Raw genomic sequence first — 27,935 nt, 5'->3', positions numbered from 1 at the left:
TAAAAGTGATTACTTCATAATATGATTGACAGTAAAAACATCTCAAATACTAAAATAGTCATGAAAAGTTAATATAACAATAAAGAGACCAAAAATTGGCAAGCTCGTTGGCATTGGAAAATCTATGAGTAACTTTGACATTTAATGCAAATACGTAAACATAATAGTTAATAATATAGACATTTAGTAAACAAAGTGGTTCAATAATTCAGGTACAGTATGCTATAATCCTTTTAGGACTTTTGGTCCTATCAGCTGTCTACGTTTATACATTTAGTGCAGTTTAAAATGACTGATTTGTAATGCAGTGTAACACAGACCAACTACAACCAAATCTTAACAGTGAACAGTGCATGACGAGATGAAAAATGAAATGCAGTTTATCACTGAAACATTGGACTGAGGATTATGGGAATGTTTTCATTGATCTTCTGCTTGTATAAAGTGTAAATACCATCCTCCTTTCTGGTATTTTTTATGCACCTGTGGGAACAGAAAAGGGCTACATGAGTCTAAAGGTCATCTATCTATATATTAAAAATTAATCCTACAATAAACCAACAATAAACCAGTGAATGTATCTGTATGTTTAGGTATTTAACTATTAATTCGCCATATACTTACGTCTTCTTTAAAATCCACAGTGTAATACAAACGACGAAGACTATAACAACAGCAATAACCAGCACCAGAATCAGACGATCCCATGCAGGAATGTATAGGGGTTCCTTTTCTGAAGCTGGCAGAGGGAAAAAATGCATGAATGATTTGTCATTTTTGAGGAAAAAATCCCATTTACACACTTTTATTTACCAATTCGTCTGTCCTTACAAAAAGTTGGATTGAGATACATCAGAATGAGATTAATAGTGCAATATAGGACACTTTGTCTATTTAATTTCAACAGTAAATATGTTACTCTTGAAAAATCTGTGATTGTAGTCCAATGATAAACAATCATTAGCATTAATATCCGTATTGGGGCATATACATTTTTAGAAAATATAAATTAGCACTCTCCCATAAAAACTGTTGCTACGCCTGTCAAGCTTTTTCACCTTGCAAAACCTGATAAGTCTGTTATGTATGCATCGGTGTCAGACATTCCGAATGAGATAATTAGTCATTTTTAGCAAACATGTGAAATATCTGAGAGAGCAAGACAAAAGGGACTGCAGTATGCATTCGAGGGATATATCCACAACAGGTGACTATTCAAATGGGAAACACACAAATTGAGGAACAGCTTTGTTCATGCACATAAGGGTAAAGGGCTCATTATAGTTGTGCGTACGTACGTCCTATGGCGTAGCTGCGACGAAGTAGAATACGCGTCGGTTTTCATATATACTTCTGCGTCGTCCGCAGCGACGTGCAAACACACATGCAGGCCGCTGGTAGGCAGTATCCACGTATGTAACCACAGTAGCAGCGCGACTGTCAATGAAGAAGCGGCTCAGCAAGTTTAATCAATAAGCGAAGAAGAAACAGCATCTTGTTGTGTATGTTTTGAGATGACCAGCACTGATTGAAGTAAATAAACAGCGACAAATGTTGCAGTTTGAGTTAAATCACTCCTCAACTTGGTCCATCTTTGTTCTCACCGTCACAAATGGAAATACCTTTGACGCAGTTTTTTACCTCATGGGATGTGTTCTATTGGACCAATCACATCGCTTGCAGTCCACGTAGAACTGACGCACTGTTAAAAATTTGGAGCTTCACAGAGGCTAAGGATAATCTACGGCGTAGCTATGGCGTAGACCTTACGCACAACTATAAATTAGCCTTAAGCGAAATTTGTAAAAATAATCGAATAATTAATAATAAATCAAACAGTAAATAAACCCAAGAAATTAGCCTGACCACTTTGCAATGATAACATTTTCCTTCGCTTATAGAATTAACCCCGGGAGAGATGCGATTTGATTGGGGTACTCAGGGGTAACGTCAGGCCGTCCATTAACAAAAGTATGTCAGTCAGCCTCCGTCTTGCCTTCAATCATCTTATTTTATGTTCAAAAATATGCATTATGAATAAAGAACCGTCATTATTTCCAAGCAATGACGTGCTGAGCTAGCTAACATTAAGCAATTAAGTTTTTGCTAATCCTGTCGACATTAAGTTGTGAATGAGGTTTTCCACACTGCTTGATCTACGTCCAGCATTTCTCCTCTTGGGTTTTAGGTTTCGAGAAAAGAAAAAATTCCACCACTCCATCCAAACTTTTAGGATACCGGGTATCAAATTTAAACAATCCATACGCACAACGCTTCTGCATGTTTCCATGGCTTGACAGCCTGGTTACGGTTGCTAAACCACAATTGGCCTGTGGCGGTTTTGGCCGTTGCTTAGCAGCGAATGGTCAGTTAACACACTAGCAAGCTGATACCAGAAACACATCTACAGTAAGGGTTTCTCCCACATATTTATACTGATTGACACAATGACAATCTTTCAATGAGGCTAATTTAAAGGTCACGTTTTTCCTAATACTATTTTTCAAACTTTAGTTAGTGTGTAATGTTGCTGTTAGAGCATAAATAATAACTGCAAAATTATCAAGCTCAAAGTTCACTGCCAGGCGAAATATTTTCTTTAACAAAATTCCCCTTTCAAAGCCTACAGCGAACGGCCGGTTTGGACTACAGCCCTCTACTTCCTGGTTGAATGACGTCAATATAAGAGTTTTTGACTAAACTCCGCCCTCATGAATACATCATCGCCAGCTTTGGCTCAAACGGGTCTGCTAAGCTAAGCTGTTATCGAATCACAGCACACTAAACAAACTACACAATCAGAACTCGATACGTATTTCTGAAGAAGGGACTTCATAGAACTAGGAAGACATCAGTCCGTTTTGAGAACAGTGAAAACAGCGCTATACAGATAAGAAAATTGTGTGAAAAATACAGCAGCGTTTTACACGTGAAACATGAACACATGTTATATTGCGCACTGTAAACACGATCAAAGCTTCAAAAACACAGAAAGAACGCGGGACCTTTAATGCACCCAAATGAAGTATCTTTCAAACTTACTGGAATAATTATACTGTCTGCATAATAGCTGCTAAAACAACCATTGTTTCAGTCTAACCTGTACACTTTGTTTGGCTCCAGTCGCTCCAAAATCCTTGGTCGGCACAGTATGTGTTCACCTTTGACCTGACTCGAAAGCAGGTTGACTTACTTTCTCCTTCCTTTGGGAAGTCATACGATGTTTCCTCAAGAGATTTTCTGTGCTGTGGGTAAAATGGATATAAGGGTAAAATGGATATAAAGGTAAAATGGATATGCTAGATTGGTTTTCTTTCTGGCTTTTTATGTTTGACCCGTTCAATCATGTTCAATAGTGCATGTAACGATTAAAAAATAAATGCTGGTGAATTGCTCTGGCTTTCAACAAGCAGTTGTTTATGTTGAAAAGTGAAAAATCTTCATCCATCAAAATAAGGGTTTCTCAGTTCTGCACTTCTTGTATGAAATGACATTTAACATTTTAGGTGTCCCTCTTAGTTGGATATCAAAACACACACTGTGCCCAGGCTGTTAATATAACTTAAATATTTTATTTTTAAAGGACAAGTTCGGTATTCCACACTTAAAGCCCCGTTTTAAGACCGTTCACGACGAAATAGAACGGTTCCGACTGAAATCTGGACATATGATGCTGGCCCGACAATTTTCGGATGTGTGTTCTATCACCTCCCACCTCTACAATGGCTGCATAGGTGCACTGGAACAATCCTTCCTAAAATGCATTAAACTTTCGTTTACAAAGATGTGAAACTCACCGAGTGGTCCGGGGTGTTCACTAATATGCTCACACAAAAGACGCATTCCAACAGGTTTTATCATAGTTTTTGTCCAACTCCATTGACTTGTATTAGATGTGCTGAGGCATAGATATATACACTAGATGTTGCCTTGGGGCTCTGAGCATGCGTCAAAACCGCCGCCATCTTAGAACAGGGGTCTTGTCATAGGAAGTATCTAGGTAAAGCAGCTATCTCTGCCTGTACTTCGAATTCATGAACGATGCCGGACTTTTGTGCTGCGCATGGATGAAAGGGCTACTAGCACTATGCATTACAGTTAGAAAAAGTAAATTTTCATCAAATTAAAACTTTTATTTTTTCCTGGACTAAACGCTAAATACATGTCTGACTGTTGAAACGAACCAAAAGAAAACAAAGAAAATCGCGTTCATGGCGATTTATGGTGATTTTATTTCTGTTACACCATTGCCTACAATGACGCTGATGCGGGATTCCCCTGTTTCAAGATGGCGGCTCTGTTTGACGCATTCGGTCCAATGAACTGCTGTAGCCGGGGCGACATCTAGTGTACATATCTATGGCTGTGAGGTACGGTATTACGCCGCACTCGGAACGTTGTCTCCATTCTTCCAATTGGCAAAGGCGGATTATCGCCACCAACTGGGCTGGAGTGTCTATTATTCAAGCTCTCAACGGAAGAATGTACGTGTGTGAGGCGTTTGGAAAAATAGGTCCACAAGTTTACAACGAATGCTAAAACACCTGTTGGAAAGCATCTGTGATTTTTGTGTGAGCATATCAGTGAACACCCCTGACGTTTCACGTCTTTGTAAACGAAAGTTTAATGCATTTTAGGAAGGATTGTTCCAGTGCACATATACAGCCATTGTAGAGGTGGGAGGTGATACAATAAACACCCAAAAATTCTCGGGCCAGCATCATATGTCCAGATTTCAGTCAAAACCGTTCTATTTCATCATAAACAATCTGAAAAAAGGCTTTAAGTGTAAAAAACCCAACTTGTCCTTTAACAATTTTATTTAAAAATAAAGTAAAACAACAAATACCTGTTGTTCTCTGCCATCTGTCATTTTAATGCTGCTTTCCAGCTCATATTCCAAGCAGTGCTCTGGAACTAAACCACTGGGTGGCACCCAATCTAACTTCAATAGTGCATCAGTCTCTGAGATTTGTATAGAAGAAATCACTTCTGGTTTCACTGCACAGAGCCAGACATCAGACATGGAAAGATAAGTATTTGAACTTTTTTAATGAACATCGTACGATTTGTTGTCAGGTGTCATGCATTGTGTAGTCACCATAGTTTTGGACCTCCAAAGAGAAGAAGGCAGTCATCAGACTTCCAGCTGCAGATGATCCATTTACACACATATTAAATTTTGAGAACTCCAACAGAGATTGTCGAGGAAACCTGCAGCCTCGTCGAACATTAGATAATACGATGTATTCTGGACATTCTTGGGTTTCATTCATTTCCATGTGCCTGGAAAGCATACACGAGTATGGGTGGCAATGACAATAGGTATACAGAGTGTGATTTGAAGTTTCAGTTATAGTCTGGTGAAATGTTATATTGATAGTCAAGCGTGAAACCTCACCAGAAATAAAGGTAGTGCTTTGTATTTGGTGGTTGGACATGTCCTGACTCCCAGGTGCAGTCCATATACTCTTTCCCATAGAAAACACAGTGAAAGTCTCTTATTCTTGACCCTTCCACACCTATAGAGACATATATGACAATGAGCATAAAACAGAAATGAATAAAACTGAATAAACACTTTTGAATTTTGCAATTGCTTACAAGTAAGGTTGTATTTAGTTTTTCTGACATGGCATGGCATATTACGACATAATGATTACCTTTAAATGATTGTTTGGAAATTAGCCCTGCCTCGCTGTTATCTTATCAAATATGACATGGTAGGAATTTTCCTGCCAATCTCTGGAAGTACAGTAAATTATGTCATTTACAACTTTACAGTAATTGTTGCGTAACTGAGATCAGCTTTAATAGTATTTGATTCATGTAAAGCCCCTCTTATGTAATGAATGTTTTTTTATTTACTTTAGCAAGTCTACACTCCCAGAAGTCCAAAGTACATGCCAAAGTACTTTGTTTAGTTAGCCGAGCTGCATGCTTTTGTTGAGCATTACATAATTCTGCATAGTATTCATTTTTAACAATGCTGCCTACTGATCTGATTCGTTGTAATTTTCTTTAGTGATAAAGGAATATGCTAAATGTTTACCTGTATGGTCAGGTGTGTACACCCTTTCTGCCTCCTCCCCTTGTACTTCTGTCCCGTTTGTGCATGTGCACTTCATCAGAGTAACAATTCTTATCTTAATGGGTTTCTCAAGGTCAAACTGAGCAGAGTAACTCAGTTTAGGTGTTCGGATAATCTGTACAACATAAAGTGAGAGAAATGAAGGTTAAGAAGTGGGCTCACATGTGTTTTCGATGAAGCTGTCACAGCAAAACAGGCATTAAATATGTTTTTTGAATGCTAGCTGGCATGCAAGATATCTTAGCAGGATCCCAACAAATGAAACGCAGAAGGAATAAGAGGTCAATGGAACATTATGTTCTCTACTGGACATTTGCTTTTACTAAACATATGCAATAAAATCATATGCCTTTACTAAATAGGCTCTAAAACTAGTGTGGTCCATATCCAAATGTTTGCAAGAAATAAGCTCTTGTTATATTTAAAACGGACACTCCTTATTTTTTGAAAATATGCTCATTTTCCTGCTCCCCTAGAGTTAAACATTTGATTTTTATCGTTTTGGAATTTATTCAGCTGATCTCCGGGTCTGGTGCTACCACTTTTAGCATAGCTTAGCATAATTCATTGAATCTGATTAGACCATTAGCATCACGCTAAAAAATAACCAAAGAGTTTCGATATTTTTCCTATTTAAAACTCGACTCTTCTGTAGTTACATCGTTTACTAAAACCGACGGACAATTAAAAGTTGTGATTTTTTAGGCTGATTTGGCTAGGAACTATACTCTCATTCTGGCATAATAATCAAGGACTTTGCCTCTGTAACATGGCTGCAGGAGGCGCAATGATATTACACAGCAGCTAAAAATAGTCCATGATATTACACAGCAGCTAAAAATAGTCCCCTTTGTAACTTTCAATAGCAGAGGACTATTTTCAGGCACTGTGTAATATCATTGCGCCTACTGCCTAACTGTTTGGTTATTTTTAGCGTGATGCTAATGGTCCAATCAGATTCAATGGATTGTGCTAAGCTATGCCAAAAGTGGTAGCACCAGATCCGGAGAATGGATTCCAAAACAGTAAGTACCAAATGTTAACTCTAGGGGAGCGGGAAAATTTGCATACCTTCACAAAAAGTGGAGTGCCCCTTTAAATGCCATTTACTGAGTCTCAATGGTCTCGTACACGCTGCAAACTTTCAGGAGTGACAACCGCATTAAAATGCGGAAGTGAATCCCCTAAATGTTCGTTTCATGTCTGTACGGAACAAGACTCACTCCCGAAAATGTGACGATTGACACAGAAATAACCATAGCAACGTTTTGCCGTCTCGCGTTCTTATCACTCACAGCTTTGACCAAAATAATAATAGCATTGTGTTTTGCAATAAACCTCCGTCTTGGCGCTGTGTATTTTAAGCTTTTTTGCGCGGAGCCCACGGGCTTGCAGTGTTGCCAGGTCCTCGTCTTTTTTGTACGTAAATACCGTTTTGGCGCTTAACCGTTTATGGCTTTTGGCTCATGAAGCGATCAAGTTTTTGATGTTAATAAAGTGTGAGGGTGCCGGCCCCAATATTTTGATCTTTGAGGTAAAGCATTTAGATTTATTTCGGTTTATTATTGGATTTTTCTTGTTCGCTGTTTTTTTAGTGCAAGATCTGGCAACACTAGTCAGCAAACGCTTGTGCCTCTGTCATTTTCTGAACCGCGCATACAGAAGACTTTTTCCTCTTCTAAGCATTTATTTTTTCAGAAGAGAGACCTGTCCTTTTTATGATGAACGTTTAAACACTTGATTAACTACTAGTTGTTCAGTTTTTGTAAATTCGGTTGTCACTACCTGCATTTTGCGGTAGTTAATTTGGTTGTAGAATGCAGTTGTGAGTCGCGTAAATTACTGAACTGTGTGTCTACAGAACAGGATTAAGCATTAAAAGGTGAAGTGACAACCGAATTAATATGCAGTGTGTATGGGACCAATGACGATACTGTGGTTTTAATTTATAGGCTAGTTTATATATAATATAATCTAACATAAATGATTTCGATTTTGTAACTGGAATTAACTTAATGATAAAATTACATTTTTAAAAAATTTACAGATAATAATACATGAGCTTCCCAATAAAAAGTCTGACTTGAATTTGTTCATAGGACAACCTGAGAAAATTATAGCTCATAAGATGTTTAAGATTCTCAAGAGTTCTTACTCTCCACCGGTCCTCATAGGTGTCATAGTATCCAAGTTGGTATCTTATTCTGCAGTCTGTTAGATTCTGAAGGTTGACTGGTGGAGTCCAGTGGATAGTAAGGTAACCCAGCTTCCCAGGGTCTGTTATTTCAATAGAGGCAGGTGGATCCACTGTGGGAAAAGAGCGTATGGAACAATACTGTAAGTTTGATTTCTTACTAATGTTTGATTTAGCAGTTCATACTTATGTCTCTGAAAGATTGTTATTTTAACATTCATTATAACTACTAATATAAATCATCTTGGTTCTAAAAATTAGTTGACCATCAAAAGAATTTTTTTTAGCACAATAGGTTTTATTTAGTTCAATACTTCAGGTAAACCAAACACGTGCAAGAATCCACTTGAAGTTCTTGATAATCCATATATAGTTGCTTAACTGTTAGGGCATGTCTGTAATAATGCCAAGGTCATATATTTAATTTCCAAGGAAACCTATGTGATAATAAAAAATATAGTTTGATTGCATTGTAGGTCGCTTTGAACGTGTCTGCCAAATAAATAAAATGTACTGAACACATAATTTGATTGCACTTGGGGCAAACTCTTCTGTGTAAGGAGCAATTGTGAAATCCAAGGAACTAGGTCAAAATACAATTGAACTGTGATGCAAAGGTGCGGTACAAGCACTGTCATTTGTCGTAAATGCAAATGTTGCAAATGTCACCGAGACAATATTAAGGTCACATTTTAATAATGTCAGATAGGCTGGATTGTAAACTGCTTATGAATACCATCCTATTTTAGTAGAACTTTGATGAATGAACATGCAAATGTTACAGCATGCAAATATGCCATACAGTATTAATCTGGCTGTCCTTGTGCTATGCACCCGGTGGAGAAATGTGTTTACAAATTTCTTTTAATACTTTCTCTTAAAACAATCAATCAGGAAGCTTACCAGACACCCCACAGGCCATGACGGCAGATGTTGAAACAGGCTTCTGAGTCAGTGTAAGCAGCAAGACGACAGAGAGCTGTGAAAAAACCTTTTTCAGCTCCAAAACATTCCTTGGAAAAGTCATCTGTGTATATCAAGAAAAAGGTTATCAGTTGAATCTGTCTTAATCAGTTCACCTGTCTAGTTTTTGCTACTTTAAAGTGATGTGTCAGAAGTTTAAGGATGATGTGCCAAGCAAGCCTTGTAAAAAGTGCATTGTTTTGAAAATGCGGGTGTTTATTCACCCAACAAAGCTTGTTCTGAGTTGTGTCAGATCCTTGGCATCAATACCATAAAACAGCTGTTCTACAACACTGTATTTGATTGGCTCTTAGCCTGAGATAGTCACGCATGCTTGTAAATAACTATAATATCTGCATGATGAAAAGGTTGTAAAGAATACTACACACACACACACACACAGACAGAGAGAGAGAGAGAGAGAGAGAGAGAGAGAGAGAGAGAAAACATTTTATTAGAATTTGGGACAGATGCCAGCCTTGAAGACTACCAAGAAATTAATGTTAAAAAGGTTGAATAATAAGAAATTATAAAATGTCATATTTTTCATGAAATTGTTATGCAGATATTATCATTTGTAATTAAAACTGCATTTAATTATACAAACACAAAAAAGTAGTGAGGTCCAAGGTGGGGTAAGAGTTAACAGATGCTATCCCATGTGAAAAAAGTGCACTGAAATACTCTTAGCAATGTATGCTGCTATTTTTACTCCTTTCAATTCCAATTTTGATTAAGGGTGGATTTTTTTTCATGCAACTATTAATAGGTACGCTCGACGCGACTTCGGATTTCCTCAGGCGATGTGCGGAGTAAAAACATTATTGAAATTGTAATATCGTTTAATTGCTAAACTGAACGAAATTTCAATGGATTTGATCGACGCGCACGGGAGTTTAACTACCCGCAAAATTGAAAACAACATTCAAATAAAGTGATGAATTTCGAGTTTCAAATGGGCAGTATTTTGTTATTCGTGAACCCATAGACATGTCACTTTTTAAAAGTTTTTTTTCAAGCTCTTTCTATCTGAACAACTAGCATTTAACCATGTTGAAAATTTTACTCAGGCAATTTATAAACAAGAACTTTACAAAATACTAAACAAGAACTTTGTTTAGTACTCTTGTACATGTTTTCAGCATGAAATAACCTGGCTTTTTTCATTGCCAATGTTTGCATATTTGGCATATTTCATTCAAACGCACGTGTACAGATCTTGTGTGCGGATAGCGTTTCTGATCATGATTATTATTGCGTTTGCCTTACCTAACGTAGTATCCTGTCAGCAATTATTAACCTGCCCGCGCTGAATATCGTGCTTTTATTTGACTACTGTCTGTCAGTTCGGGTGCTCGTCACCAAGTGTTGCCAAATATTGATCTGATATAAACAAACAAAAATAATATACCATGAAAACAAAAAATGTGTTCAAATCTTGCCTTTCATAAATAAATCAGAAACGCTCACACTAACCCGTACCCACTCCTCACTTTATAAATTCCCAAAGGTGTACTGTACATTAATTGCTAAAACACAACTTTAAAACGATTTAAATAATGAGATCTGGCAACACTGCGAATGCACCCGCGCGTGCGCCGCCTCACAACTCTCCGACAGCGTCTTATATGAGTCAACCTCCGTCTTTACTATAAACTCTACCAAAATAAATTATTTACGCAGATGCGAATATAAGTTATTTTTAAATAACTAACTACTTATTCAAATTTTTTTTAACTTCAAATTTAAAAAAAATATATATAGGATATATATATATATATCCTATATAAAATTACCAATGTCCGGACCACCGTGACCGTTGGGTACGGCCATGAATGAATCCCACTCTATCAAAACTTCGTATTCCTTTACCTAGTATGTACTTAAGTATTCATCATAAATGTTAAACTCCACAAACCAGTGCTATTGGGTATAAGGGTGAATAAATGCAGAGACATAAATGATAAAATATTCAGTGTTAAATGACACATAAACAAGAAAAAGTGAACAAGTGTACTCACATTCATTTTTGTCGATGATATCAGCTCATCAAGTTGTTTTATGATGGTCTGACGGAATGTTCCTCATGGTTCTCAGATTTTGTATGGGCTGGAATAGTGACACCCTCTGTGATTCATTGTGTGTGTGTATGTGCGCGCGTGCACACATGTAGTACTATTATTATTTTTTACAGGGTGGTATTTATTTTTACACTAATAACATTTTAATGGTGTCACGTACATTTAAAGTGAATTTATTTGCATGTGCTGTGCTGATGTAATAAAATCAATATTGCACAAAAGATGCTGCAAGGCAGCTGTGTATCTTAAGTTTTACAAGTTAAAAGGAATGTTTGTGTTAATTTCTGGCAATGGATTCTCTTGGCAAAGACAGTCTTTTCAATGCAAACAAACATGACATTTGTTCACTTGATCTTATGCTGATGGAAAACACCATGTTTTGTTACACTAATATTTAGATAAAAGTGCTAGGCTAAATGAAAAATAAGTGATTTTTTTTACATGAATTGCTTTAGGTACTACTATAAACATATACACTAAAACCTATTTAACTACATTATCATTTACTGTACAAGCATGTTAAAAGTTACTTAGAAACACTACTATGAGCAAAATGTAATCTAAGTACAAAATATCACAGCATCCAATATCATATTCATATAATACCTAAAATAGCAACGTTTGCAGAACAAGTTTACTGGGAAAACACATCCTTCCTGACCAAATGCCCTCACAGATGGAATTCGTCTATTTGGAAATCAAACAAACTCTTTCCTTGGAAATCAGGAACTCTCAAAGTCATTAATCATTATGAAACGTGGACAGCTTATCAGACATCGCCATATCTTATACATTAGATATTTGATGTCAAAGTAACTTTGCAATAGTATTAATCAAAATGTGGCATTGTTTGTTATTTTTAAAAATACTTTTTTTTAAAATGGGTGTTGCACGTTTTCACCCTGATATGAAAAAATTTGCAATGTTTTGCAAAGACAGATGGTGCATCACAAGGTTTGTCGTTTCAAGTGGCCCGCTGTTAAACACACCATGGAGGCATATACATCATTATATACTAGTCAACATTTGAAGTGGATAAAAAAATTCATTAAAGTTGTCCTATGACAAAAACGGTTATTTAGTATTAGTTTTAAGATGAGTTTTATGAATTTTTTACTAGTGTAGTATTGGCTTTCCAGTGAAAGAGGCAAAAACTTCAAAACAACATCATGTACAAGAACACAGTAATAGACTGAAAAAGGCTATTTTATTCCAGTATTTTGAGCTCTGAAGCCTTTCGTTTATCTTTAAAAAAAAACAATGCATTTATACAGGGTTTATGTACAAGTGTGATGATGGTTTAAACATGCAATCCAGGTGTGTCATACAAAACATACACATGTATAAGCACATAACGCATAAGAGGGGTCTCTTTTGAATCACTTTTTACACCGTGAATATTTTCCCAATTTTCCATAATTGTGAATCAGAGCGATGAATGTGATATGCCCAAGTCTTACTGGAAAAGGATTTAATGGGGAAGAGATCAAAGAAAGGTAACACATGAATGTCTGTCATTATATAGCTATCATCCTATCATCATTTCATGAAACTCCCTCTCATCATTTCTGGGGATCAGTTGGCTCTGTTGTATGCTTTATATTCATGCTTTAATGCATCATTACAGAATGTAATGTCTGATGGTGACTTTATAAAATGGCAGTTTACAGCATACATAGAAGTGTCTGGCTAAGAGGTAAACTACCAGCACTCTAAATGTCACATTAGCTAAGTTTGAAAACTGTCATGGCTGTCATCATACCATTATAAAGGCCTGATGAGTTATGTAGAGGATGACAGGGTGAGTTATTCATTACAAACCTGGATTGTGAAAAAAAAAACACTTTCCTAAGAACAGCAGAGGAAAACATAAATCAATGAGGATATTTATTCATCAGTCTGTTCACAAGCACCAACAGGTACTGTGTATTGCATTACTCCACAACTGCAAACCAGACACCTGAATCATCTCATCCTGCACATCCTGTCATAATGCTCATATCCATCATATTATACTGTTTTACAAACATGAGGAACCACCAGCTTTCCTCTGGCATTCATAGTGTCTGCTGTGACAAAGAGAGAGAGTTGCTAAGTATTTACTTAGACAAATTAAAGTACTTGGCAGGGTTTTTTCTTTTGGGAGGTTCTTAGGTGGTTGCTATGCAAACACCCATTATAATTCAGATTTCCCAAACACTCTGGTTAAACCAACGTTTTTGTGTCCGAATTGTCGATTAATCAAATTTCAACCTATCAAATTTAGTTGTACCTATCTCTGCAACAAACATAAATTGCACATGGTAAGAAAGAGCTGAGGTTTGTGAAGTATGACAAGCTGAATTTATACAAAGTTTGTGCTAAAAAGACAATTACTTCAAATACTGCTAGAATGTAGACACACTGAAACCAACTTGAAAGAACCTGTGAAAATTATGGTCATACTGTGTATTGTTTATCAGTGTCCTGCCAAAAATCTGCTAAAACCAGCAATGATCATTCCTTCAACATTCATGCTTAGGGATGTCTGAGACTGATAAAAAGGAAATATAATTCAAACCAATAAATAAACAAAATTATACACTTATGGTAAATAAATAAATATTTTCCTTGAATAAAACTATTTGTGCATCAATTAAATTAAAAATGACATTGTTGCCCTTGACTTTGAACAAAATTCTTCACAAACCATTTTTGTTTGAATAGTAAAAACGAAAATGTTTTAACCTACTATGTTTAACTGAGCTGATTGTGAATGTCAATTACATCAAACAAGTGCAGATGAATAAATTCATACGCTGCTGCGTCCGAAATCACCTACTTCCATACTATATAATAGGCGAAAATCGATAGGTGAGTAGCGTGTCTGAATTCATAGCATTCGAAAAACAGTAAGCGATAAGTACCCAGATGACCCGCTACTTTCTATTTACAGCAGAAACCTTGCTCATATCACGATCTGTACCGTATTTTTCGGTCTATAAGGCGCATTTTTTTTCCACATCTTGGCTGGTGCTGCGTCTTATAGTCAGGTGCGCCTTGTAAGTCAGTATGAATTAATTTTGACATTTATGAGCCAAGAGACAAAATTACCGTCTACAGCCGCACGAGTCCCCTATATGCTGCTCCTGTATTTATGTAATTCAATGGATTCAGTAATGTGGCGAACTTCACGCTAGTTGGCTTGTTTGGTTAATTTAGCCTATTCAACCTTCCAGGTAAGTTCTGTATGCTATGGTTTATCGTTTAAATAACTGATAATATTACTTTAACGTACAGACATCTATTCAGCCTGCTGTTCTGTCTGCTATTGTTTCGTTGAATAACTTGCCTTTCCAGATTAAATGTCTGTTCTTCGGCTTGGATTTTGTGAAATAATTTTCTAAATAAACGCGACGTATAGACCACTGTGACTTATATATGTTATTTTGTCTTAATGACGCGTTTTTGAATGATGCGGCTTATACTCCGGTGCGGCTTATAGTCCGGAAAGTACGGTACTGAAAACACCTGAATTGGAGTAATAAGACATCCCAGGAGGCTTAAAACAGCCAAAAAAGATTAACGTTGCGAACTGTTCGGTCAATGATGCAGAAGCGCTAGACAAGCGATTATTTAAAATGACAGCGCGCTATAAAGCAGAGGGTCTGTTCTTTCATTTTATATATTGTATGTTAATATATTTAAAGAAAGCAAATTCTTGAGGGTATTAAACTTTTGTGAAAATCATGGCGGTGGCTGGTAACTTAAAAAAAAATGCTGGCAGGGAAAGAGTGAATTGTACTTGTAAAACAACCCATACCTACAGTAGCATTCTGATTACATCATAGGTCTAAGAAAATGCATTCATACTGCACCCACCCATATTATATCAAATGTATTTTATACGATGTATTTTATGTGTTTTAACGAAAATGCAGTAGGTACTCCATCTAATTCAGTACGTACATGATTTCGGACGCAGTAAGCGACTCTTACAACTGAATGTGAAAACAATGTCCGGCAAAGATTTTAAGTGTCTCTTTGTGCCAAAGCTCACATTCGCACACACCTGCACATCAAGAAAATTAATTCGATCACTTTAAGTAATTTGAATTTCCAAAAATGAATGTTGGGAATTTCTGCAGCAGGCACTGACTGTTAAAGAAAAAATAAATAGTCACGTGAAAATAAACATTAAAACAATAATAAAAAAAAAAAACAGTGGGAAAACCGGCACATACTGTACAACCACACGTTCCCAAGTCTTTGTCTTGTTCGGGCATGTGAGTTCCCTTTGTTCTAACACAACTGCTCAGACATGCAGTCGGTAATGAAGATTTTGTAATGCATTGCCTGTTGCCACAGTAATAACTAACCTTAAATCCAACAATACAGCTGTGCGTTTCACGTGGCAATATGTTTTCTTTTCGTCATTTACAGATGCCCTTTGTGTCTGGTTAAGATTACATGCACATTACATGTCTCTCATTATTTTGACACTCATTATGTGAATGTGATGAAATGTGAATTGGCATTGGGTGGAGTTGATTGACAGCTCTTTGTGACTTCATATAGGAGAAAATTGGTCGGGTGACGTTGGGCTACACCCTCACTCTGATCCATAATCAGCCTGAAAGCTGCGTATTTTCCTCCTGTCCTCGCCCTCTGGGCTCACCGGTTCAAGAGAAAAACGAACGTGACAAGGAGATACAAAGAAGAAAAGATTTCGAGAGGCGACACAGTCACTCATAGTATCCACTACGTTCAAGCATTAGCTGTCCTGAATGGGCTCTGCAGCGCAGTTTCTTTTTGGACTGATCAGAATGAAATGTGTGGCTTTTCTCCCAACGATATTGGAGCATCCTTTAAAATGTCTAGTCCCCTCCATGAGGGCATATAAGAGGTAGGGGCTGAACTGTTTAGGGTGAAAGGTCGTGACCTCCCCGTAAAGGGTCACAGATCAGCATTGAGAGGTTATCTGGGGCTCGGGTGGGAATGAGGTGGTAAGGCAGGGTAAAGGGATCCTAAAGGTTATCCCATGGTCCAGTAATGCTACATGGTAGAAAGTTTGTTGGGTTTTGATGATGGAAGATCCAGCAATGCCTGTACAGTGACACCAACTGTAACTAGTCCTCGTTCCTCTAGGATGTGATGTGGCAAACACAATTTGTCCTGTGCATAGAGATGTAATATAAAAGCATTAATATATAGCTCAATACCTCACGAGGAAAACGGGAATGTTTGATCTCACCTCTGGCACTCCAAGCTTTTTACACGCATCCAAGAAATTCTCAACATTTCGCCGACACTTGGCCATACTCAGCTTCGGCTGTTGGATTACACAGACTATATTAGTGAGGACATCTTAGTCTTGCAATGCTTTCATGCAAAGAAGATATTTTGATAAATGATGGTAAGCACCCAGTTAACGGTACTCATAGTATTTTTCCATTCATCAAAATATCTTATTTGCATTTAACAAAAAGCAAACTGATACAGGTTTAGAACAACATGAGAGTGACTCAATGTTGACAGAATATTTATTTTAAGGTGCACCTTTAACATTATTGGATCGAATAGATTTTTACTAGCAAGAAACACCTACAACATTGTTGTGAGTAGGCATTGCTTCATAATAATTTAGAGGTTATTATCTAATAGTGTCTGTAAACCTGGCATCAAAGTAATGAATGGTAATTAAAATGAAGATGTCTGTTTCACTGGAATTCTGGGGCAAGACACAGTTCGCACAGTTCGCTTCTAGTGAAATACATGGGAATTAATAGATAGTGAACATTAAAGTCAAGCCAAAAAAAATGTTAATGCGGCTTACCACTGCAGGGGAGGGCACATGAATGCTGGCCACAGAACGGGGACGAATGTGATTGGCCAGATGGCACAACACAACACCATCCATGAGAGCTGCACCCACATCGTCTGGCAACAAAACCTTTAATCTGGACTCCAAGTTCTGCACACACACACACACACACACACACACACACGCACACACACGCGACCATGTTATTTTAATTCCAGCCAAGAAAAACTGAACTGCACAAAAGAAAAATCTACGAAAGCGTATCGCATGCTACAATCTAGCAATAAATCTATTCTGTTCCCTGTTCATACAGTAGGCGATCATTCAGCACCAGGGACAGTACACAGCCGTGAAAGTTGTGTCTGTGAATTGGACGCGGGAAAAGCTTTTGAAGTCTTTCCATCTTCCACCAATTCTAATTCTAAAACGTCAATTTTCTGCCAAAATATTGCATTGTCAGTTTTGTAATGTTTTTGCTTTTGGTTAATGAAGATCTCTAGCTGTGTTTACACTTCCGCTTTTTTTTTGAGAAATTATGCAATGACCAACAAATGACTAAAACAGAAATCGCTTTCTGAAGTCTCTTAGTATGAACTCCCAGTGGCAATTAGAAACATACAGCTATTAAGGGAACAGCTTACTAGAAAAATGATGTACATGACTTCCTTTTCTCTGTATTTTATATTAAATGACGTTGGGAACCAAGATGGCCAAGTAAAATTTCTCTCGCAAACACATTTTTTTCACTTTAGGAGACATGCATTAACCCACTGCAGTCATTTGAATGGATGTGTTTATTGATGGATGGACGGATGTGTTTTTGGAAGCTCTAAAACGATGACATTTTAATCTAAAATTATTTGTTTGTGTTATTCTGTAGAAAGGGAGTCATGCACATCTGGGATGACATGAGAACTGTTGAAATATTTTTTTTAGCGCAGAAGACTAGCAAAGTGAATCAAAACAAGATCACTGCTTTGACAAGTTTACAATGAATGTTTGCCATTATAAACATCTGGGTATTAACAGATTGTTATAGAAAAGCTATGCGATGCGTGTGGGAGTGTTTAATTGCCCTAAACATAAAATCAATCATTACTGTTGTTACTGCTCAAACTTTCAATACGCCTTAAGAGATTAAGGAGGAATCTGACCTGCCGCAGTAGTCGGATCTGCTCCATCTCCTCCCTGATGTGCTCCATCTTTCTCCTCATTGTGAAGCTTGGGTCTGTGGAGCTGATGTCTTGACGATTTCCACGGGTGAATGCTGAATAACAGAAGTCAAATTTACTTTGTCATTTTGGTAAGGGAACATTGTTTACATGCACAGACAATGTTTTGCACATGTTTAAGGTGAAATGCCGCTACATCCAAAAGCCAGAGAGCGCTCTCGTGCAAAAACTCTATTTGTGCCACAGAAGAAGTAGCATTACAAACGCTATTCCAGGAAATGTCTATAAGAATAATGTACATCGCTGTTCTTCAAATTGAATTTTATGGTAATAAAGAATATTTTGAATGATTGTGTTTGATGAGTGTTGCTTTTTTAAATGCACGTTATAAACGATGAGGACTTCCTACTGATCAAAGACTCGTAGTACACGCACAAGCTGCGCATCACAGAATCGGCCCAGCGATTCATAATCGATTTCAGACAGTTATTTTTAATGGGAAACGTGATGCATCGTCACAGCCCTACTACCAATGTAGGTGATGTCACATTTATGAGGGCATAGTTACAACATACTGTCCCAATCACCCGAATATGACCTTATTCTGTGAAACACAAAATTATATCATACAGGCAGAATATCAGTGACTCACAGTATCAGTTACTCTTTACTTTTAAGGTCAAAAATGTTCAATTGTCATCAACAGTCAAAAAAGACACTTTCAGAATGACGTCAGGTTGTGTAAATGATGACAGAGTTTTCAGTTTGAGTGTATTTCATAATACTGTACAGGCAGACAGGAAATACATTACTGGCACTTTAAAACTGACCTGCTTGGAAACAGTTTGAAATCTCACCACGATGACAGTGCAGTGGTATAAATCAGACGTTTCATTATAGTAAGAAAATATTTCTCAATTTCTCCCAAAATTTCATCTAACAGGAGAGACAACATTTTCATTGTATATATATATATATATATATATATATATATATATATATATGGAAAGGATGTGTTAATTTTTTACACATCTTTGTGCGTTAAGCTTTTAACGCATTATGAGTAATTTTATTAGATTATGTGTCATTTTCTGTTGATTTTGTGTTAAAATATAACACAAGTTGCGTTAAAAGTAACACAAAATGTGTTGTTTCAATAATAACACAGAGATGAGTGGATTCTGGGACAACGCATGTAGTGTGTTGTCCCAGAATCAACACTAATGTGTTGTTTTTAACACATTCGTTCTAAGAGTGTAGCTAAAACTTCTCTCAACACACCTGCCCTTAAAGTATCTAGTCTGCCTAGTAAGACATTAGGTGTGTTCGAGATCATCCGGCGCTGCACAGACCAATCAGCGAGGTTTTACGCTTGCAGTTGAGGGAGGAGCTGAAGACGGAGCCATCAAGCCGGACACCTGCTTTTTGCCTTAGTGACAAGTGCGCCGTGTTTCCTTTTTTTAATCACAAATGAGGTGAATTAGATTGTGTATTTAATAAAAACAAACCTTTTAATAAAAGGTTGCAACAGAAACATTTTATACTAAGTATTTTACAGGACTCTACATAAAGGACTGTCCAGTGACAGTAAAAAGTATCTTCACTTGCCCGATCAGGCCAGTGCTTCACCCTCACTAAAATATTTTTTCATCAATGTATATTATTTAACATCTTGGAAGCAGAAACATGGGTAAAGAAACAATGCAACATTTTGCACAGTTGGCTGTCAGTTTACAGGTAAAGCAAAAAAGTTGGGAGCCTTTTTTCGTTGGAACATGTCTGTTGTATATGTATACAATTATATTTGACTTTTGAATTATTATTTTATAAAAATGTGACACTGACTTTGTTTTATTGGGGCCAGTGAAAACCGACCGGGCCAGTATAAAAAATTATTTGCATTGAGCCCCGTTTTAATTGCTGCTTATACTGTATGCCCGAAAATAACGGGAAACAAGCCTACATTATTAAAATACCGATAGTGTTTGGTATTTTCATTTTTATTTGAATACATGATACAATATAACATATTTATGCATATTAACGTATTTTACCAGTTAGAAAAACATGGATTTATAATGTTTATTAGTGGAACTGAAGGTTGGATTGATCTTTGTCATCAGTGAGGCGACCAATCACATAGAGCTGTGCGGGCTGAGACAGTCAGCTACTCTCAAAATGCTCTCGCGTTACTTTAAAACCATACGTCACAGTCACATGCCTGCAGCGCCAGCTCATGTCCGACAAAATTACTAACCGGCATGCAATGCTCTAAGTCAGCCGCCGATCGGTCTTCGCAGCACCGCATGAAGTTAAATCCACACCTCTTAAAACCGCTGCCATAAACAGACATTATGATGCAACGGATGCATGTGAACCTGTATGAGTTTTTTTATTTTGATGAACACAAAATAAGACATTTTAATAAATGATGGCAAGCACACAGATGATTGCAAACATTGACTTCCATAGTAGAAAAAATATTATGGAAGTATCTATTTTTTATTTCTACTATGGAAGTCAATGGGTACAACCAGCTGTGTGCTTACCATCATCCATCGAAATATCTTCTTTTGTGTTCATCAGAAAAAAGAAATTCATATAGGTTTAGAACAACATAACGGTGAGAAAATGATGACATAATATTAATTTTTAAAACATAAAATAGTACAGTTTTTATTTAATTTAAACAGAATTTATTAGCTTTTCTTACAGCAGCACTTTTGACGGGTCTAAGAGCACAAGAAACAACTGTGACAAAAAAACTCACTCGATTATATAAAGGGAAGCACTGAAAAGACTGATAACGCTGTACAGCAAATGTTTGATACATTTGGTACATGTTCATTGTATTGTGAGACAGGAAGTCCAAGCCTTCCTTTTGCTTTCCAATGAATTGCAATGACATGAAAAACAATACAACAAAACTCTGTCCAAAACCATTATCTTTATTTTTTAGTCTTCCATGGAATTCTCCTTTTAACCTCTGAATTCCTATGTGAACATGTGGTTTGCAACTATTTATCATTAGTTTAAAAAAAAATAGTGATTGTGAATTGTGCTGTCTCAAAATAAGTTCTCTGTGACAAATTACTGTTATAGTTTCCCAAAGCTTCAGAGTGCTTAAGTGCGCATTCACATTATCCAAACCATACCAAACCATGCCCCAGCGTAATTGTCCCCCCTCCCTACTCCCCCAGATGCAGGCATTCAAACTGTACTTTGATCGATCCGAGCTCGGGCACACTTTCCTCATTAGGATGCGATTGTTTTGAACAAACCAGGAAGTAAAGCGCTCTCTTAACACTGGAACCCATCGTAAAAAGCTTTGGTGTGCACGCCACCTTACTTTTGAAAAAGTTAACCGTCAGATGTTGCTGACAGAGAAGATGGCTAATCAAGTTTATCATGACTTTATGAAAAGTTAGCAGTGTTTTCTCAAACACACACACACACACCGGTTCTTTGTGTGCTCTCTCTCTCCCACCCTATGGTGCGGTATGCGAGCGCTTTCTGTAGTTGTAACTCAGGTGTATTCAGCATTATACAACAGTTCTTTCTGGTTCTCGAATCTGATTGGCTAAGAGCTATGCGATATTGTGCTGATAACGGCACTGTAACCGCTTCACCTTTCGTATTATTCCGCCACCTAGTGAATGGAGGTCCTAAGCAGGCTCATCTCTGAATGGAAAAACACAGACGCGCTGTTTGTAAACACTCTCCGTGTGTCTCATTAGTTTACTAGCTCATAAATCAGTCTGTGAATCCCCAATCGGAAGTTATTATTCTGTCAAAGAATAATAATGGATGTTACGTTAAAGTTAATGGGAGAAATGTCTTGTCACATCGTGTGGACGCTTAACACTTGGAAAGAGGAATATAGACACTCATTTTTTTCTGGAGCTATATTTCTTATCAGAACGCAAAAACACTGTGGAACTGCAGGTAAGCGCCACAGCTTTTAAATGTGGACATTGATCATTTACTTTATCGTGACGTGACTATTAAAACATGTTATGAGATATCGCCACTGGTATATTTATAAGCAGCATGCAAAAACATCTCTCTGACAGTTATAAAAAAACTTTTGTATAGTACTGACAAGAACAAAGTTTAATAATAATAATCGAGTGCTCGTATCACGTTAAGAATAAATGAGAAAGCAATAGTAACGTTATACAAATACAGTTTTATTAACTTCTACCTCGTGCCAAAACAATAACAACACAAAAGACACTAAATATGAAGTTATAGTTTGATCATGACACCAAATACTGCTGATTTGATCTCATTTTGACGATCATAAACAAACAAGGCCAACATGAGAGCCAAGGAATCCCTGTCAGAGATGTAGCCCAGAGAGGGCGGTGGTCAGCGGGGCGAGTGAACACTGACGTCCGCTCATGCTTTGGTTCTCATTCGTACCGAATCTCACTAAGCAAACGTTCAAACAGGCACTATCTTTAGTAATCGACTGCAGATTTAAATATAATACATATACATTCTCGACTGAACTAATCTTAAAACTACACTTGACCAAGAAACGGTAATATAAAGAAACGCCTATCCGTCCATTGAGTTGTTATGAGCTTCAAAGCAGCCGAAAGTTTTACCTGTCATTCTGGCCGCCCTCAAATCCATGGCGGAAGAAGTAGTTCTCAAACAAAGAGGCTTTTAAAATAACTCCGTTGTTGTTTTCTAGTTTTCGTTTTTCAAACGTGTGCCGTCGAACTGTTGTATAAAAGCAATATCGCTCTCGGAGTCTTGTGATATAGCTCTATATCATCACGGCTGTGATTGTCTCCGGCACTTGGCCTGTGACCTCGTGCCTCTGGCCTAATCACAGCCATGATGATATAGAGCTATATCACACTCCTACTCGAGCGATATTGCTTAAACAGCTTATTCTTTCATATTTTTGAATAGGCACCGAATTGTCTGCACTAAATGCGATCTACAAAAAAAAAAACTATCACTCACATTTAAAATAAAAAAGCACTCATAACACAACAAGACATTGATGAGAAGAGGATCAGCAATAAAGGCTCTGCACTGCATGAGACAAACACGTAATATAGCCAAATTCATCTAATATATACGCTCTTCAAAGTAAATGTATGGTAATTTTGTCAGACGATGTCATGCTTATAAATCATGATTTTAGCATTAGTTAAAGTAGCAGCTGTTTGGATTAAACATGAGTTGTGATTGGGTCATGTTTAGTCACCATTTTATACTCCATGTCTGACAACAGAACAGATAATAAGTGAAGATATCATTCAGTCGTGTTAAAATACAATATAACAGTAACAGATCAGAGAGTAGAAAAACTGATTTTCAAGTGCCAACACTAGACCAACCGCAAAAACGATGCAATGACATCACAGTCTCTCAAAATCCTGTGGGAAACACTGCCTTACATATACATTTGCAAAATGTTGTGCAGCCTGTTTACTAAAAACACAAGCGGCAGTACTCGGACTGTAGGGTGGTGCCAAACCTGACAAAAGGTAGCTGTAAACATCCTCCAAATGGTTGAATCCAGAGGAAACCATTTTCTACAAACATTTAAGTCCTGTTGAATCAACATCTGAAATATTCTTCAAAAAATTCACATCTACTTCCAAGACAACCACCCCACTGTGCGGAGACAGAAAGGTCACACCTACACTTCACAATTACGAACAATGAGATTTTATCTTTTGGAGTCAGATAAAACAACCTAAATTACGTAACGTTAAACGTCATTGATAAGTCCCAGAAAAGACCCTTCGCCATGCCAGATGGTTTCTGCCATTAGGCCAACTGATGGATGTATTATTTTTCCCTTACACGGACATAATATTAGTGCGCGTCAAATTAAACCCATCATTTCTCATGGTTTAACAACTAAACCATCGAAAATTCACTCAAAGTAATAAGGACAAAAGCGGTCACAAATCCAACTGACCAAAACGCACCTTAATAAGGAGCCTTGTAGTTGAGTTTAGAAACAATGCTTGAATGTGTGATTGCATAAATATGTAATGAAGATACAAGACACAACAGAGGAGATATCTACCTGTTCTCGGTTTTAGACCAAAGACTGTGAGGGTTGTGGTGAAATCATTAGAACGCATTCCCTCCTGTAACAACACAGACAAATATTATCAAAATTGTATATATGTAATCGTGACTGAAATATCATGGTCTGAGCCCCACACGCACTGATGCAGCTATCATTATGTGAGCTTTTCCATATGTGTAATGGACTTTATATTGACCTAATAATACTTTCTATCACCTAACCCTATCCCTAAACATTACATTCACAGAAAACATTCAGCTTTTTTACATTTTTAATAATATTAAAAATCCCTGCATCACAATCCCATCCTAAATAATATTTAAAAAAAAATTAGCATGTCCCAAATCATAGTATGTTGAAATGAGTATCCATAAAATTCATAGATGTTTTAGGTGAAAATTTGCAAGGGGAGCCAAATTTCAATGAGCTATTTTTTCACATGCTTGTGGAGAATGGTTTATCAAAACTAAGTTACTGGGTTGAACTTTTTCACATTTTATAGGATGATAAAACACTGGGTACCTAATTATAGCACTTAAACATGGAAAAAGATTTTCATGGTATGTCCCTTTTAAAGTGTAAATCCATAGACACTCAAACATCTCATATTAACCACAACTCAACACGAGAGGGCGGAGTTTAGTTTCGCTATCCAGAATTAACTAATTAAATAAATGATACATCACTGAATCAATAAATTAAACTATAGCGTAAACATTACATGACAAATAATAAATGAAGAAATGCTTGAAGGCAAATTGTTGTTTTCTGATGTTTGAATTTCTTAAGAATCACTGCGTCTTCCAGGCAACAGTCGTCACTTCCATTTTGCGTTAGTATGTCCGGAAAACAAAAAACAGTTTTTACTAATACTTATTAGGGCATAATATAAGTAGGGGAATTGGGATGCAGCTCCAGTCTACTAAGACAGCTGAATTATGGGGACAGCTGAGATCAACATGAAAATTGAATACACTCTACACTACCTTGTACTTATAATGTAGGTCTAACGCACACACGCACACACGCACGCACGCACGCACGCACACACACACACACACACACACACACACACACACACACACACACACACACACACACACACACACACACACACACACACACACACACAAAGTCTCACCTCAAAATCATTGTCATTTCCACTGGAGTTTCTTCTGGCACTTTGGCACTTATACTGAAATTGGAAACAGAACACAGGATCAGATCTAAGCATGTGACTACACAAAAGTAACATGTTTTTTTTTCTGTACAAATCAAGGTGGTCTGCAGAAATAAAAAAACACATTTTGATATCCTTGTCATGTCTCAACATCACAAGGAAACCTCTCTTAACCTCTATTTCAACAAATTCTTAACTCACATCTGCTACGCATGTTGCACATCTGCCAAGAAACACCAATAATGCAATCTAAAATATGTCTTTGCAAAATCTGTGTGGAAAATCATATTTGTTTTACAATCATCTGATATGTATATATACAAATACTGCAATTTAACACAGAACTGGATTAAATTATTTTGAGACAAATCCCACACAAAACCCGGTACAAACTGTTAAAAAGTACTTTTTATATTATAAATATATACTGCCAGAGTTGAGATTTTAGAGAATAAGGGTGTTTTCACACCTAGTTTGTTTGAGCCCTCCAAACGCTCTCAGAGCAGTTCAGGATGTATATGTGAACAAACCAAGTGATCTCAGACCCCCTAAAAGGACCCAAAAGCGAACCGAACTCAGACCACTTCTGGAGGTGGTCTGAGTATGGTTCGCTTTTGGGTTCTTTTGTGGTTCGATTTCTTTTTGATATGTGAAATCAATGAGGTCCCGGTCCTTTTCGCGTGTGGTTTTGACATTCAATCAAAATAAACTGCTGCACAGAAAGCTGGGGTCTGAGTTCTTATGAAGTTGTGATGTGAACAAGAAAGGGTCTGAGATCACTTCAGTTCTGAAGAGGACCAAAAAAAAACTGGGTCCTCTTTTGATTCCACTATATTGTGATCACCAAAAGGACTGAGGTCACATTCAGCTAGTCTCTTTTCTGGTTCACTTTAAGTGAACTGGGTTTGGTTCTTTAAAAATGAACTATATGTGAAAACACCCTAAGTTAACCTTTAACATCTAACCCACCTGTACTATAAACACAAGCACACCTATACTGAATTGTAAAGTTTATTTAGGCAATATATGCCTACTTGTTTCTACAATGCGCAGAAAACACAATAAAAACATTTTATTATAGGAACTAAGCTACTTACAAAAGATATTGTCTTTATGTCAGTGAGAGTATTAATGGTTTAAACAACAGAGGCATTCATTAGGGAGGCAAGTGTATAGAGAACGGTATTACACAACAAAACAAACTGAAATTCTTGACAGTTGGTTTTTTTTACAGATTCATGAATCCCTCACAGAACTGTCAGTGGGAGTTGTCTTTTGTGCCATTGTGTTTTCTTTGACGAACCCTAACACCTACAAGCAAACATGCAGAAGCTTTGCACGTGTGTCTACCAGTGTTCTGCAAGATTTGGAGAGTAAATGTAAGAATTTTTTTTCTAACTAAAAAGATGTTAAAAAGCACACATTTTCCTTTTGTGATTTGACATTTCTTGTGGTAAGTGTTTGTTAGTACATGTTAACGCTATGCAAATTCATGCCCTCAAAAATGCACTGGGGTCTGTAGGGAACAGGAGTGGCTTTAGGAGCTGATATTCCAAATATGGTAAGGAGTATAATATTTCCATCACAGAACGATGAGCTTTGTATAATTCGGCGCGTTTCAGAAAATGGACACATTGCATTACACCAAATAATGTTCTTTAAAGGTCCCATATTGTCAAATCTGAAACTGCATGGCTTTTTTCATGATAACTGAGGTCTAGGGGCTATGCAAGTACCATATAAGTTTTAAAACAGTCAATACTCAGTCACTACCCTGAGCACTGTCACCGTCCACTGCCCCACCTGCCCCTTTTAGACAAACAAACCCCCAAGGTACATATACAGTGAGGAAAATAAGTATTTGAACACCCTGCTATTTTGCAAGTTCTCCCACTTAGAAATCATGGATGGGTCTGAAGTTGTCATCGTAGGTGCATGTCCACTGTGAGAGACATAATCTAAAAAAAATCCAGAAATCACAATGTATGATTTTTTAACAATTTATTTGTATGATACAGCTGCAAATAAGTATTTGAGAAGCTGAGAAAATCAATGTTAATATTTGATACAGTAGCCTTTGTGTTTGCAGTTACAGAGGTCAAACGTTTCCTGTAGTTTTTCACCAGGTTTGCACACTCCTCCACACAGATCTTCTCCAGAACAGTCAGGTTTCTGGCCTGTCGCTGAGAAACACAGAGTTTGAGCCCCCTTCAAAGATTCTCTATTGGGTTTAGGTCTGGAGACTGGCTAGGCCACGCCATAACCTTGAAATGCTTCTTACAGAGCCACTCCTTGGTTATCCTGGCTGTGTGCTTCTGGTCATTGTCATGTTGGAAGACCCAGCCTCGACCCATCTTCAATGCTCTTACTGAGGGAAGGAGGTT

General features: G+C 37.2%; 2 protein-coding genes across 6 annotated transcripts in view; both read right to left on the bottom strand.

Moving 5' to 3' along the window:
• Positions 1–125: 125 nt before the first annotated feature.
• Positions 126–11,377, bottom strand: il13ra2 (interleukin 13 receptor, alpha 2). 2 transcript variants are annotated; one of them, XM_055199737.2, is made up of 10 exons: positions 11,270–11,377; positions 9,189–9,312; positions 8,247–8,398; positions 6,053–6,206; positions 5,402–5,522; positions 5,102–5,286; positions 4,850–5,001; positions 3,101–3,245; positions 625–739; positions 126–483 (listed from the first exon to the last, which is right to left on the bottom strand). In XM_055199737.2, exons 1-10 carry the CDS (start codon positions 11,273–11,275, stop codon positions 384–386), a joined length of 1,254 nt encoding a protein of 417 aa, XP_055055712.2. In that variant the 5' UTR covers positions 11,276–11,377; the 3' UTR covers positions 126–383. The 2 variants fall into 2 exon arrangements, with proteins under 2 accessions (XP_055055712.2, XP_055055713.2); XM_055199738.2 differs by lacking the exon at positions 11,270–11,377 and adding an exon at positions 10,518–10,660.
• Positions 11,378–12,517: 1,140 nt separating this feature from the next.
• Positions 12,518–27,935, bottom strand: part of lrch2 (leucine-rich repeats and calponin homology (CH) domain containing 2) — a 104,389-nt gene continuing 88,971 nt past the window's right edge. For all 4 annotated transcript variants that reach the window (XM_055199743.2, XM_055199744.2, XM_055199745.2 and 1 more), the window contains 6 exons: positions 25,513–25,566; positions 24,366–24,429; positions 18,287–18,399; positions 17,145–17,282; positions 16,563–16,640; positions 12,518–16,483 (listed from right to left, as the gene is read on the bottom strand). In XM_055199743.2, the coding sequence (XP_055055718.2) occupies positions 16,364–16,483; positions 16,563–16,640; positions 17,145–17,282; positions 18,287–18,399; positions 24,366–24,429; positions 25,513–25,566 (567 nt within the window). In that variant the 3' untranslated portion in view covers positions 12,518–16,363. The remainder of the gene's footprint in view (positions 16,484–16,562; positions 16,641–17,144; positions 17,283–18,286; positions 18,400–24,365; positions 24,430–25,512; positions 25,567–27,935) is intronic.

Source organism: Misgurnus anguillicaudatus, chromosome 22 (genome assembly GCF_027580225.2).
Source record: "Misgurnus anguillicaudatus chromosome 22, ASM2758022v2, whole genome shotgun sequence".
Classification (NCBI taxonomy): Eukaryota; Metazoa; Chordata; class Actinopteri; order Cypriniformes; family Cobitidae; genus Misgurnus; species Misgurnus anguillicaudatus.
This window is presented reverse-complemented; position numbering and strand designations above follow the sequence as displayed.